This window comes from Octopus sinensis, linkage group LG6, assembly GCF_006345805.1.
Source record: "Octopus sinensis linkage group LG6, ASM634580v1, whole genome shotgun sequence".
Lineage (NCBI taxonomy): Eukaryota > Metazoa > Mollusca > Cephalopoda > Octopoda > Octopodidae > Octopus > Octopus sinensis.
In genome coordinates, this window is record NC_043002.1 from 20,465,132 (window position 1) to 20,479,805 (window position 14,674).

The window sequence follows — 14,674 nt, forward strand, 5'->3', positions numbered from 1 at the left end:
TGATAGGTAGGTAGGTAGGTAGGTGGGTTGAGGAGAGGTCCCCTCCCCACTTCTGCCTCCCTAGGAATTCACTGACCTACTTTTGGAACCAAAACACCAGGTCTGTTATTTTTGTGTCATAGTGGTAGGGATGGTGGTTCTGGTGGTTGTAGTTGTAGTGGCGTTGGTGGGGGTTAATGTTCGTGCAGTGCTGGAAGTTTGTGGGACCAAAAATGCTGCGACTGGGTTGGGAGTTTATGATATGGTAGTTGGTATTATTAGTGGTATACATACATAGATATATACGTGTATGTGTGTGTGGTAGATATATATATATATATTATATATATATATTATATATATATATATATATATATATATATATATATATAGATACAGATGTATATATATATATATATACAGATGTATATATATATAGATACAGATGTATATATATATATATAGATACAGATGTATATATATATATATAGATACAGATGTATATATATATATAGATACAGATGTATATATATATATATAGATACAGATGTATAGATGTATATATAGATACAGATGTATAGATATATATATATATAGATAGATAAATACAGATGTATAGATATATATATATATAGATAGATAAATACAGATGTATAGATATATATATATATAGATAGATAAATACAGATATATAGATATATATTATGTATGTCTATATATATATGTGTGCATGTGTGTATATATGTTTTTATATATACATATATATACTGGGTTGGCCAAAAGTCACCTGACAGTAAATCAAAACCATTTAATTCCAAGATTTATTTATGTTTAACAACTGAAGGATTTTAATAAAAGCAACTAAATATGAAACATAATGAAAATTGTTCAAACCGAAATCCTTCTTGAACAACACATTTTTCCAAACACATTTTTCCATTCAAGTCAATACAGAATAACAGATAATATTTATGGAATTTTGATTTACTGGTAGGTTACTTTTGGCCAGCCCTGTATGTATGAATGTATGTGTGTGCATATATATATATATATACATTATATATATTTATTTTATAGAAGGAGCTTCTACAGGACTAGAACTGTTTCATTCAAAAGAAATCATCAGGAAGCTCCTGATGATTTCTTTTGAATGAAACAGTTTTAGTCCTGTAGAAGCTCCTTCTATAAAATAAATTAATTTACTCTGCTATGTATTGAGTACCTTATTTACTGTGGTTAACCCCGACTCAACCCGGGACCTACATATATATATATATATATATATATATATATATATATATATATATATATATATATGTGTGTGTGTAGATATATGTGTATATAAATGTGTGTTGATATATATATATGTGACACTTTTGTTATCATCTGGAAAGAAGAGGATCTGCACAAAGACTTCAGTACATAATTTATTCGATGAATTACAGTGTTTTACAAACTTTCTCATTCCCATACAATATCCAGAGCAAGAGCCAGCAAGGAAGTGATGAGGAGGATATAAGAAGAGTGCGTGTAGGCTGACCAGGAAGAGAGGATAGGGAGACTACACTGGACTGTTTAGGTACTAATATGTCTAAATATTCATATATGCGGTAACCTTAGGTGTGTATGGCACTCATATGGATGCCTGCATGGAGGCATATAGTAGAAAGAGGGAAGTAAGCAAAATATGTACCCTTACCCTCATCACAGGAGGGGTGTACGAATTGCCAGTTGAAACTGTTCATTTACATTTAAATTAAAATGGCAGTGGTAGGGGAGGGCAGGTGGGCATAATGGGTGTACAAACATGGACATTGTGTTCATGATCTGTGCGAATGAATATTAGTCTCCTGATTATTAATACCATGTTAATACACATATACATTCTAATCAGCATATTTATTGCATACCATTAATAATCTGCATTTTTTTCCCCAAAATTTAAAGGTCAAAATTCCTAGTGCGTACTATATACGAGGTTAAAAATGAAAAATATTTTCTAAGCAATGTCCAAGTCTCTATTTGCTGTGAGACTCATTTTGTGATGTTGGGTGCGAAAATACCTTAAGCTAAGCCTGAAAGCAATGAAGTCATAAAAGAATTGTCCATAACTTGCAGTAAGCAAGATTTATTAAATGTTATTACTGTTATTTCTTTATTTTCTGCAAACAAAATGCACAAAAATGCTACACGACACTTGTGAAGACCTTTTGAGGCAAGTGAAAATCAAGACAAATCAAAATAGATGAACATCAATGGAATTTGTATCGTTGTGATACCAGTACGGTGGCACACAAGAAAACCATCCGAACGTGGCTGTAGCCAGTACCGCATCGACTGGCCTCCGTGCTGTGGGCATATAACAAACACCATCCGATTGTGGCCGTTCGCCAGCCTCATCTGGCACCTGTGTCGGTGGCACATAAAAACACCATCCGAAGACCCGGCAAGACTAGTCAGGCCATAACCCGTGGCCCCTATCTGGGACGTAGTCAGTCCACCTGTGCATACCTTCCTTCCTTCTTGTGACACTTGTGAAGACCTGTTGAGGCAAGTGAAAATCAAATCAAATCAAATCAAAACAAATCAAAATAGATGAACATCAATGGAATTTGTATCTTTGTGGTACCAGTGCCGGTGGCACACAAGAAAACTATCCGAACGTGGCCGTAGCCAGTACCGCATCGACTGGCCTCCGTGCTGTGGGCAAGTAACAAACACCATCCGATCGTGGCCGTTTCGCCAGCCTCATCTGGCACCTGTGTCGGTGGCACATAAAAACACCATCCGAAGACCCGGCAAGACTAGTCAGGCCATAACCCGTGACCCCTACCTGGGACGTAGTCAGTCCACCTGTGCATACCTTCCTTGTGACACTTTTGAAGACCTGTTGAGGCAAGTGAAAATCAATCAAAACAAATCAAAATAGTTGAACATCAATGGAATTTGTATCTTTGTGGTACCAGTGCCGGTGGCACACAAGTAAACCATCCGAACGTGGCCGTAGCCAGTACCGCATTGACTGGCCTCCGTGCTGCGGGCACGTAACAAACACCATCCAATCGTGGCCGTTCGCCAGCCTCATCTGGCACCTGTGTCGGTGGCACATAAAAACACCATCCGAGCGTGGCCGTTCGCCAGCCTCGTCTGGCACCTGTGTCGGTGGCACATAAAAAACACCATCCGAGCGTGGCCGTTCGCCAGCCTCGTCTGGCACCTGTGTCGGTGGCACATAAAATCACCCACTACACTCTCGGAGTGGTTGGCGTTAGGAAGGGCATCCAGCTGTAGAAACACTGCCAGATCTGACTGGCCTGGTGCAGCCTTCGGGCTCCCCAGACCCCAGTTGAACCGTCCAACCCATGGTAGCATGGAAAACGGACGCTAAATGAATGATGATGATGATGATGATGATTTGCATTATGTTATGTATACAATAACGATAAAGAATGTTACCTTATACATTTTTACAAATCAAGGACATTATATAGACCTCCTTGACTCAAGTTAGAGAAGGGGTGCGTATTATGCACAAGGTTTAAGTTTTTCAGAGGTACAGCCCCCTAAAAATCCCCTGCGTATTATACTCAAGGGCGGACTATACTCGAGGATTTACGGTAAACATTATAAAATTAGAGGGGGAGAGTGACATGTGACTTTGGCAAATGGGATATTTATTGAGAAAGGGGAAGTTTATAAAGACATCGACTGAGTCACATTTAAATAAAATAAAAACTTAGGAACTTAACTGTTAATTCAAGATGCGTTGTTACGTGAATGGCAATTGAACAAGTGAGGATATTAGTGAAAAAAACTATTCCTTAAATATACGATCGAATGGAGTGCTAAGGGCCCTATCTGAACGGATGTGTCTCCACATACTTAAACAGATGGGGTCGATAAAATAAGTACCAGTCAAGCATTGGGTTGATATAATTGACTTACCCAATCCCACGAAACTGCTGGCCTTGTGCCAAAATTTGAGATCATTATTATTATTATTATTATTATTATTATTATAATTATAATCATTATTAAGACAGCAAGCTGGCAGAATTGTTGGCATGCTGGGCAAAATGCAGAGTGGCATTTTGTCCATCTTTACGTTCTGAGTTCAAGTTCTGCTGTGGTTAATTTTGACTTTTATCCTTTCAGGGTTGATAAAATAAGTACCAGTTGCATACTGGGATCAATGTAACTGACTGCTTTCTTTCCCACAAAACTTCAGGCCTTGTGCCTTTAGCAGAATGGATCATTATTATTATCATTATTATTATTATTATTACTACTACTACTACTACTATTATTATTGTTATTATTATTATTATCATTGTTATGATTATTATTATTATTATTATCATTATTATTATTATTATTATTATTATTATTATTATTATTATTATTATAACATGGTAATGTATAATGATAAATATGCTGATTAAAATGTACATGCATATTAATATGGTATTAATAATTGATTATAATAATATTATTATTATTAATAATAATAATGATGGTGATGATGATAATAGTAATGATAATAGTAATTAAATATTATGACATCTTCTTAATTCTTGTGTATATTCTTGTGTGTATTTCACTGGAGATTCTGGTCTGTCTGTGTGTGCTTGTGTATACTTAACTGGATATTCTGGGTTGTCTGGGATATTTTTGTATTTTTGCTGTAATGGAATGTGCTGTGTGGGTGTTTGTATGTTACTTACTTCCTTCTTTTTTGAGTTCTTCGGAGGTGGTGGAGAGTTTTTAAAATCCTTCCTCTTTTGCACTTCCCGGAATCCTTCATCTCTGCTTTCTGCATTTGCTTCTTCTGTGTTTTCCTTTAATTCCTCATTTCTGTTGTTTTCTTCTTGTGTCTCCTCTCCTGGTGTCTGGCTGTTAAGAAGGGAGACAGTTCACCCTTACGTGCCTCTTCTTTCTGCAGTGGTAGCAGATGGGAGGTCTTCCATCCACCACCGCTCGCAGCTTCGCCTCATCTGGTGGCTCTGTCTCTTTGGTAATTTCTTGTTAGTTAGTTAGTTAGTTAGTTAATTTGGCTCAAAAGCAAGTAGCAAGGCCATGGAGTTAAGTACAGGGTGGTGTTCATGTAAAGAGTTCAGGCCACTTGAGGTCAAGGGAGGCTTTGAACAAAGCGGTCGTCGGCATCTTCACCATCTCGTCTGGCAACTTGTTCCATGGATCCGCAACCCGGACGGAGAAAGCTCCTTTCCTTCGATTGAGATGAAATGGTCGCAGGTAGAGCTTTTCGGAATGACCCCGCAGCCGATGCTCTGGAGCAGGAGTGAAGAACAGCTCTTTCGAGAGGTTACACTTTCCGCTTATGATGTTGTGGGCGAGAATGAGATCACCACGGCGGCGGCGTTTTTCAAAAGAATAAAGGTCGAGCGTCCTCAGCCTTTCTTCATAGGACAAATTTTTGAGACCATGAACCATGCGGGTAGCCAGCTTCTGGACTCTTTCGAGATGCTGCATGTCTTTGAGGAGATAAGGAGAAGAGGCTTGAATTCCGTACTCCAATATGGGTCTCACCAGCGTGACATAGAGTGGTAGGAATATGGCTGTTGTGAGCATTCCGAATGACCGTCGAATCAAGAACAGAATTCCGCGTGCTTTGTTGGCAGCAGGCCCAGTGGGGTGGCCTGCATTGTAGCTTCCAGGCCATGTCCCTGTCAGTTCGTTTGTTTGGTGCGGCTGACTTGCAGCACTTCTGGGTCCTCCTTTGTTTCTATTAAGATGGCTGCAGGCAGCCGCATCTCATTGATCTTGTGGCACGCCCTGCCAAGCCTCACTCTCGCCACACGTTTACTGAGGCAGGTTGGCGGGAGTGCCCATTCTTCTGTTTTCAACGTTTCAATGGAAGCTATAGAAGAATGCTTGGAAGATATAAGAAGTGAAACTGAATTTTACTGCAGAGGAAGAAAGTTTGGCACAGTGGAGGTGCACTTCCCTGCTGTGGAGGAGGCAGTAAATTACACCACTGTAACATTGAAAACAGAAGAAGGGGCACTCCTGCCAGCCTGCCTCAGTGAGCGAGTGACGGGAGTGTGGATTGGCAGGGTGTGCCACGGGATTAGTGAGATGTGGCTCCTTGCAGCTGTCTTAATGGAAACAAGGGAGGACCCGGAGGTGCTGCAGGTCAGCTGCACCAAGCAGGTGAACAGATAGGGATATGGCCTGGAAGTTGTAATGCGGGCCGCCCCACTGGGCTTGCAAGAGATTGCCAAGGAGATGGAGCTGCCAGATGAGGTGACGTTGCGAGTGGTGGTGGATGGAAGACCTCCCATCTGCTGCCACTGTGGAGGGAGGGGGCGCATAGGGGTGAATTGTCCCCTTCTTAACGGCCGGACGTCGGGAGAGGAGATGCAGGAGGAGGGTGGCAGAAATGAGGAATTGAAGGAAGGTGCAGGGGGGGGGGCAAATGTGGAGGGCAGAGATGAGGGATTCCGGGAGGTGCAAGGAGGAGGGATTTTGGAAACTCTCCACCACCTCCGAAGAACTCAAAAACGAAGAAAAAGAAGGAAGTAAGTGGCATGCAAGCGCCCACACGGCGCATTCCATTGCAGCAGAGATGCAGAAGTGTCCCAGATAGCCCAGAGTATCCTGTTAAGTATGCACAAGCACGCGCGGACAGCCCAGAATCTCCAGTCAAGTATACACAAGCACGCGCAGACAGCCCAGAGTCTCCAGTTGAATACACACAAGCAGACACACAAGCATTACAGGCCAGTTGTAAACATAGGGAGTATCTGATGCACTAGCGGTCGAACACAGCAATTTGAGGAAAAAATTGCAAAAATGAAGACAGTAATAAAAATTATAGAGGAGGGTGATTTACGCATACCAGGCATGGAGTGTATAATAATAGACTTAAACAATTATAAAAAAATTGAAGGCAAGCTTTGGCGTTGATGTGAACCCACTAGGGAGCGAGGTAAAATATGATTGTCTACCACATGTGATGGAATTTGAACAATCGAAACAATATTACATATATTAAGATAAATTAAATTGATGAATGTTGGTATAAAAAAAATGAGGAAAAAATATAATGAAATGGTACTACTCAAGAGTGAGGTTAGAGTAGCTATTACACCTCCCTTCATTATATAAATCTATTTTCATTCATTCATTTCATATTTTTGACCCCACTTGTATTGTTATGTCTGTCCTTGTGCCGTTCCCTCTATGTTCAGGCTATTGTGCCTAATAAAAAATCAGAGAGCATCTTAGAAGTCTCACGAAGTACGTCGTGTGAACACATTGATTAAACCTCCGCTGCAAAATTTATCTATACCAACCTGTGGCAGGATATAAAAGTGGGACGGAAATTGTAGTTGTGATAACTGCCGGTGGCACGTAAAAAGCACCATCCGAATGTGGCCGATGCCAGCGCCACCTTGACTGGCTTCTGTGCCGGTGGCACGTAAAAAGCACCAACTGATCATGGCCGTTGCCAGCCTCCACTGGCACCTGTGCCGGTGGCACGTAAAAAGCACTCACTACACTCACAGAGTGGTTGGCGTTAGGAACGGCATCCAGCTGTAGAAACACTGCCAGATCAGACTGGAGCCTGGTGCAGTCTCCTGGCTTCCCAGACCCCAGACGAACCGTCCAACCCATGCTAGCATGGAAAACGGACGTTAAACGATGATGATGATGATGATTTTGCCCAGTGTGCTAACATTTCTGCTAGCTCACCACCCTATATAATAATAATAATAATAATGGTTTCAAATTTTGTCACAAGGGTAGCAATTTGGGGGAGGGGATGAGTTGATTACATCACCTCCAGTGTTCAACTGCTACTTATTTTATCAACCCCCAAAAGGCTGAAAGGCAAAGTTAACCTCAGTGGAATTTCAACTCAGAACATAAAGAGGGACAAAGTACTATCATGCATTTTGCCCAGTGTGCTAACATTTCTGCTAGCTTGCCACCCTATATAATAATAACGATGACAGCGATGATGGTGGCGGCGGCCGTAGCTGCCCTGATGCAGTACCAGGCAGTGGCTCTCATGGCTTCTGATCTTAAATGATTGGAAGTGTTATCATGTACATTGTTTTGTTTTGGTATATAAGATGGACTACAGCAAATATTCTGCTCAGTACTACAGATTTGCTTGTCAGCTGTTTGATCATAACCAGTTGAGCATGTCCCTTAGTGGCTGACGATATGTGCATCTCTGATCACAAGCAGAGGTAGTGGGGGAGCATCCTAGCCACATGTTGAGAGGAATTCTTTGGGGTTTGAATAATTCACCTCTGGAAACAATGTTTCATTCAACATCCTTAAACAACCCTCATTCAGGGACCTTTTGAGCTGGATGGCCTACTTGACCTGATGAAAATTCTAACTGGGCTCACCTGCTAGGTCATGTGCTGTTTATCTTGATATTAGATCACCATGTCATGCACATACGGTTGTGATGCATGTGCCTGGTGTACTCTTATGAGTTGGGTAGTCATGGTGGGTATACTGGTCTTCGTATATTTTACAACAGCGTCACTTTGATGGCATGCACTGTTCTTTCACTCAATAATAATAATAATAATAATTATAAATTCTGACATCAGCACAAAGGAATTTATATTGTATGTGGAGCATATAATTGTGATCCTGTTGGCCTCATCTACATGATGGATTCTTATATCATTAATAAACATAGAAAGATGAAATGTTGTGTTCATGCTATGAGGGAATTAGTCAGTACCAGTAGTCCCAGGACTTCACTGGTACTTTAATCCACCCCTGAAAGAATAAAACGCCAACTTGAAATTTTCTGGTTAGGGACCCAGACCATAAAGTGCTGACACAAATACCACAAAAGTTTTCTCCTATGTTCTAAAGATTGTGCCAGCTTACTGCCTTTAAATGGGTCTTTGATTTAGACAGAAGGCCAACAGTTTGAAGATGAGGGTGTTAGTAAATACCATTGGTACCAGTTCTTGATTGGTACTTTGTTTCAACCATAGAGATTTGAAAGGCAAATTTGGCCTCAGCAAGGTTTGAACTTACTTGGAAGAAATATCTGAATGAATTTTTTTCCACTGATATTTTGTTTCTGGTCGTCATCACTAAATAGTGTAATTTAGTAAAGTGATAGTATTAAAATCATTGTTGTTATTTAGGTTTCATAACTTTGTACATATTTGTGATGAGGTGATCTACTTTGAAACTAATTAGTAAAATTAAGCAGGATGTATTTTAGTCTGTATAATATCTATTTAAGCAACTTATCAGACAAATTATTGCAAATTCATTTGAAATCTCTGTCTGATAAGTTTATTCCACATTCTAATTGTATTTGTATAAGGATTCAACTACAAGAACAGAATTCCAATATCATCTCCAACATAGAAGTTTGGATTACAAATGATTTTCAGTCTACCGTAATGGACTAATCAAGTTAATTACCATACAATATAAATATATATATATATATATATATATATATATATGTACTAATACAAGCATACACATATATACATTTCAACAATCAACATATACACGTTAAACGTACTAAACTATAAACTACCCACTTGTTTCAACATGAATGCAACCCATTTGTCTGATCCGGTTTTGATTTCAAGATTAATTGTTTTTAGTATGATACCTTTCTTCCTAATTGTGGGACTCGTTGGTAACATATTTGTGATATATATTTATGCACGACAGTCCCAGAAAAGCAATGTAGAAACATTCATCCTTGTACTGGCTGTTATTGATCTCATTGGATGTATCTTTGGAATGCCTCTGGAAATGGCTGAACTTTATCCTGCAATTCAATCAAATTATTTGTGTAAATTATACAAGTTTATTGTCTTCACCTGTTCTATCATGTCATCCCTCATTCTTCTCACAGTTGCCGTTGAAAGGTTCAGAAAAATATGTCGTCCACATGGAAAACAAATTACCCAAAACCTACGCCAGAGACTTATTGTTTCCATAGCAATAACATCGGTCATACTAATATTACCAGTTATTATCTATAATGAAGGTGTTCCCTTTACCTATGAAAACAAGATATACATGATATGTGATTGTGACCTTAAAAGGTCATCTGTCTGGTCATATACTCTAGTAGTCTTAATTCTTCACGCTATACTTCTCCTAGCCTTGACTGTACTCTATTCCTTTGTTTGGAAAACTATTACTCAGCGTCTCAGGAAAAAGCAAAGTAAAGAAGAAGCTCCCAGACAACAAGGAATCAATCACACCATCATTGTACTTGTCTCAATCTCTGTTTTGTATTCTGTCAGTTTTTTGCCGTTCCTCATCTTCTTTGTCATATATCCATACTGCAAAGATTCTAATTTGTTGCAGATCTTTAAAGTGGTTTTATATCGTAATTGGATACTAAATTCCTCCTTAAATCCCATGGTGTATGGATTCTGCAATAAAATATTCCGGAAAAGTTTTGTAAATATTTTTACTAGGAGGTAAAATTATTTTTGAAATTGAGGAGAAATTTTAGGATTTGGTTTACACTACACTTTCAATACAGAGGAATTCTTTCAAGTCGAAGAAACATTTTCTTTACTGACTATTTCCAAAGAAGAATACTGTTGTTGTTTTTTGTACAATATTGAAAATAACTCAGTTTCAGGTATTTTATAAAATAACCAACTTTCTCATTATTTTTATGATGTTTGGAGAATTATATTTTCTTTCATAAAATTGGAAAATTTTGATTTCAATCCATGCCAGCATGGAAAGCGGATGTTAAATGATGATGATGATGATGATAATGATGAGCCTTTTAAAATATGCCATTTATATCCTTGATCCAGTGCCGGTCAAAGGTAGGTTAGTATCGGAAAGGTCTATTTGAACACCAACAGTTTCTCTGTTACATATTTATTCCAGTTTCTGTTGTTTTATACTTTCTATTAACCCATAACTGTGTATCTGAGTTCTCTTTTAAACTCCAAACTATTTGGATTCTACAGTTTCTGCATTACATATTAAATCTGCATTAACAAAATACTGGGAAAAAAAATTGTTGCTATTATCACAGTCATCATCATTATTGCCACTGTCATCATCATCATCACTCTTACGTAAACTTTTCGTCCTTGAGTTTGTTGGTCAAGTCTTCCACACAGAATTATGTTATTCCTGTCTTTGTATCAACTTTTTTAAATCACAGAATTTTTAGACTGGCCAACCCATGGAGATCATCATTAATATCTACACGGACATGTTACCTATGCATGTTATATGCTGCTAATAAAGTATTTACTTCTTTTGTGCAATTCATTTGTCAGAGAAAGGATTTAAAATTAATCCCCTGTGCTTTTAGCAATTCTAATACAATTTCAAAAATAGCAATTAAAATTCTCTTTCAATGAAAATGTTTGATATTCTTTGCTGAGCAAAAAATTATTTTGAAACCCACCAACTCTTCAATCTTTTATTTTGCATACAGCATTAGCAACTTTTCTACTTATTTAAGAAATAAACACTTTTAGTTTTGTGATTAACATTGTTCTCATTGTCTCACATTTCAACATTTATTTACATGTCTTTGGTACACACAGTGTATTATATATTGTGTGTGTGTGTGTGTGCACGTGTATGTGTATTAATATGTTTGATACGTTCAATTTATGGAATATATCCTGTTAGTAAATGTATTAAACCTAGTAATTTTATGTTTTAGAAATTGTTGTTAATGGATGTGTTGAATTTTACATATATTTTCCTATTTTATTATTGTTGTTTATTTCCATATGACTCCAAATTGAGAAGACTTATTTTATCCAGCACTTTTGGTACTCATTTCATTTATCTTCATTTTATCTAACCCTATCCAGGGGTAGAGAACATAAAGTACCATTCAAGTATTGGAATAGTTGGCATCAATTTACCTCCCCCTGTCAAAACTGTTGGCCTTAAGGTGGTGAGCCGGTAGAATCATTAGCATGCTGGATCAGGTGATGAAGGTCATGGAGAGGGTCATAGCCCCACTAATTAGGGAGAGAGTCTGCTTAGATGAGATGCAGTTCAGTTTTGTGCCAGGTAGAAGCACCGCTGATGCTATATTCCTGGTACAGCAACTGCAGGAGAAATACCTAGCCAAGGATATACCCCCTATACTTGACTTTTGTGGATTTGGAGAAAGCCTTTGACAGGGTCCCCCAATCCCTAACTGGTGGGCGATGCAGAAACTAGGGATTGACGAGTGGTTAATAAGAGCTGTACAGAGACATCGTTAGTAAAGTTAGGGGTGGCAGTGAGTATATTGAAGAATTCTGGGTAGAACTAGGGGTCCACCAAGGTCAGCTCTCAGCCCCCTCTTATTCATCATAGTCCTCCAGGCAATAACAGAGGAATTCAAGACAGGTTGCCCCTGGGAGCTCCACTATGTTGATGACCTTACTCTCATAGCAGAATCACTACCAGAACTAGAGAAGAAATTTCAGGTGTGGAAGCAAGGTTTAGAATCGAAGGGCCTTGAAGTCAATGTTGTAAAAACCAAAGTCCTAGTAAGTAGGAAGGCGAACACATCACAAACCCATTCACATAGATGGCCCTACTTGATCTGTAGAAAAGGTGTAGGTAGAAACTCCATAAGATGTACCTAGTATAAGCTATGGATACATAAGAGGTGCAGCAACATCAAAGGAAGGTTAACTGGGAAGATAGCTTTCATGTGTGGCAGATGCACAGGGGCAATAAATTCCATCACATGCTAGTGGGAGAAACTAGAAGTAGTCAATAGCTTCCGCTACCTAGGTGACCAAGTCTGTAGTGGAGGATAGATGCTCAGAGTGCGTCACCACTAGAATAAAAATAGCCTGGGCAAATCTCAGAGAGCTCCTACCTCTACTGGTGACAAAGGGCCTCTCGCTCAGAGTGAAAGGTAGATTATACAATGCATGCATGTGTGCAAACTGCCATGCTTTACGGCAGTGAAACATGGGCCACAACTGCTAAGGACATGCGTAGTCGTGAAAGAAATGAAGCTAGCATGATCCAGTGGATGTGTAATGTCAGTGTGCACACACGACAGATTGTAAGCACCCTGAGAGAAATGTTGGACGTGGGAAGCATCAGATGTGGCATGCAAGAGAGATGACTGCACTGGTATGGTCATGTGTTACATATGGATGAGGAGAGCTGTGTGAAGAAGTGTCACTCCCAAACAGTACAAGGAGCCACTTGTAGAGGGAGACCCATGAAGACATGGGATGAGGTGGTGATGCAATGACGAAAGACCGAGACAGATATACTGTGAATGAGAAGACCTGGCAAGAAAAGTGATATCACAGCTGTAGCCTACACCAGTGTCGCATAACCAACCTACTTAAAAATGTACCTTTGGATCATTGGGCGACATGCCATGCTTGAGGAGACCTATTGAGTCAAGCAAATCAAAATCTAATCAAATGCAAATTGTAGTTGTGGCTGATGCCAGTGCTGCCTGGCTCGCAATTAGCACCATTCATGCGTGTGTCATTGCCAGTGCCGCCTGACTGGCTCCCATGCTGATAGCACCTAAAAAGCACCATCTGAATGTGGTTAATGCCAGCGCCTTCACCCCGACTGGCTCCTGTGCTGATGGCACATAAAAAGCACCATCCTAACGTGGCTGATGCCAGTGCCGCCTGACTGGCTCTCGTGCTGGTGGCATGTAAAAAGCACCCACTATACTCTCAGAATGGTTGGCATTAGGAAAGGCATCCAGGTGTAGAAATATTGCCAGATAAGATTGGAGCCTGGTGCAGTCTCCTGGCTTGCCAGTCCCCAGTCAAACCATCCAGCCCGTAGCAGCATGGAAAACGGACGCTAAACGATGATGATGATGATGCTGAGCAAAATGCTTAGTGGTATTTCATCCGCTTTTACAAAATGAGATTTTTCAGTAGAGAATTTGTAAAAATGACCTACAGCCATGTAAGGAAACCCTGAGATAGACAAAGACAACAAAAAGTCGATTTTTTACATAGTTTTTAATTATTGTATTTTGCCTTATTTTTCCATGCTAATACACATACATATACATATATATGCATAAGTATGTGTGTTCATGTATGTATGTATGAAGATGCTTTTAAGCTCTTTATACATTCTTCCATATTTAGTATAATATCATCCATCCCCTCTTTTCGTATTTGACTTCTCTTTCACTCTCTACTTTTTTTCTTTCTTTGTAATTCCTAGTGAAAGTTTTATGTGTTTTGTATCTCTCTGAGACCTTGAAGCTAATAAATAAAAGATTGTAATTAGGGAGTGAAGGAGCAGTGCATACCACCAAAGTGACACTGGGGTACAAGTATACGAAGCCCAATATACCCATCATAACTACCTGTCTGATAAGGGTACATCAGACACAAGCTTCACAACCATATGTGCATGACGGTGCTATGTTTTTTTGTCTGTCGTCACTTCATCTAATGTCACTTTGTCTGTCTTTTTGTCAAATGTTTTCTTTGTCCAACTTTTTGTCAATTTTAAATAAACTCTTTAGAAAACAAGGTGAAATATCTCTAATGATATATTCTCCGAAATTTAAGAAGCCTCATTATAAGATTGTTATTATCGTTCTTTTTCCTTCTGTGTTAACAGTTTTACTTCCTCTTTTTCCTTCTCTCTCTTAAGTACGGTTCTGTGTGTAGAGAGTGCTGCAAATTTAGAGTACACATTTTTTATTTACCCATCCCAAAATGAC

General features: G+C 39.1%; 2 protein-coding genes across 4 annotated transcripts in view; both read left to right on the forward strand.

The window, feature by feature from the left end:
* Window positions 1–14,674, forward strand: part of LOC115213064 (corrinoid adenosyltransferase) — a 159,465-nt gene that overhangs the window by 81,095 nt on the left and 63,696 nt on the right. The window lies entirely within an intron of this gene.
* Window positions 5,067–11,471, forward strand: LOC118763836 (melatonin receptor type 1B-B-like). Its single transcript, XM_036503697.1, has 2 exons — window positions 5,067–5,072; window positions 8,858–11,471. Exon 2 carries the CDS (start codon window positions 9,550–9,552, stop codon window positions 10,441–10,443), a length of 894 nt encoding a protein of 297 aa, XP_036359590.1. The 5' UTR covers window positions 5,067–5,072; window positions 8,858–9,549; the 3' UTR covers window positions 10,444–11,471.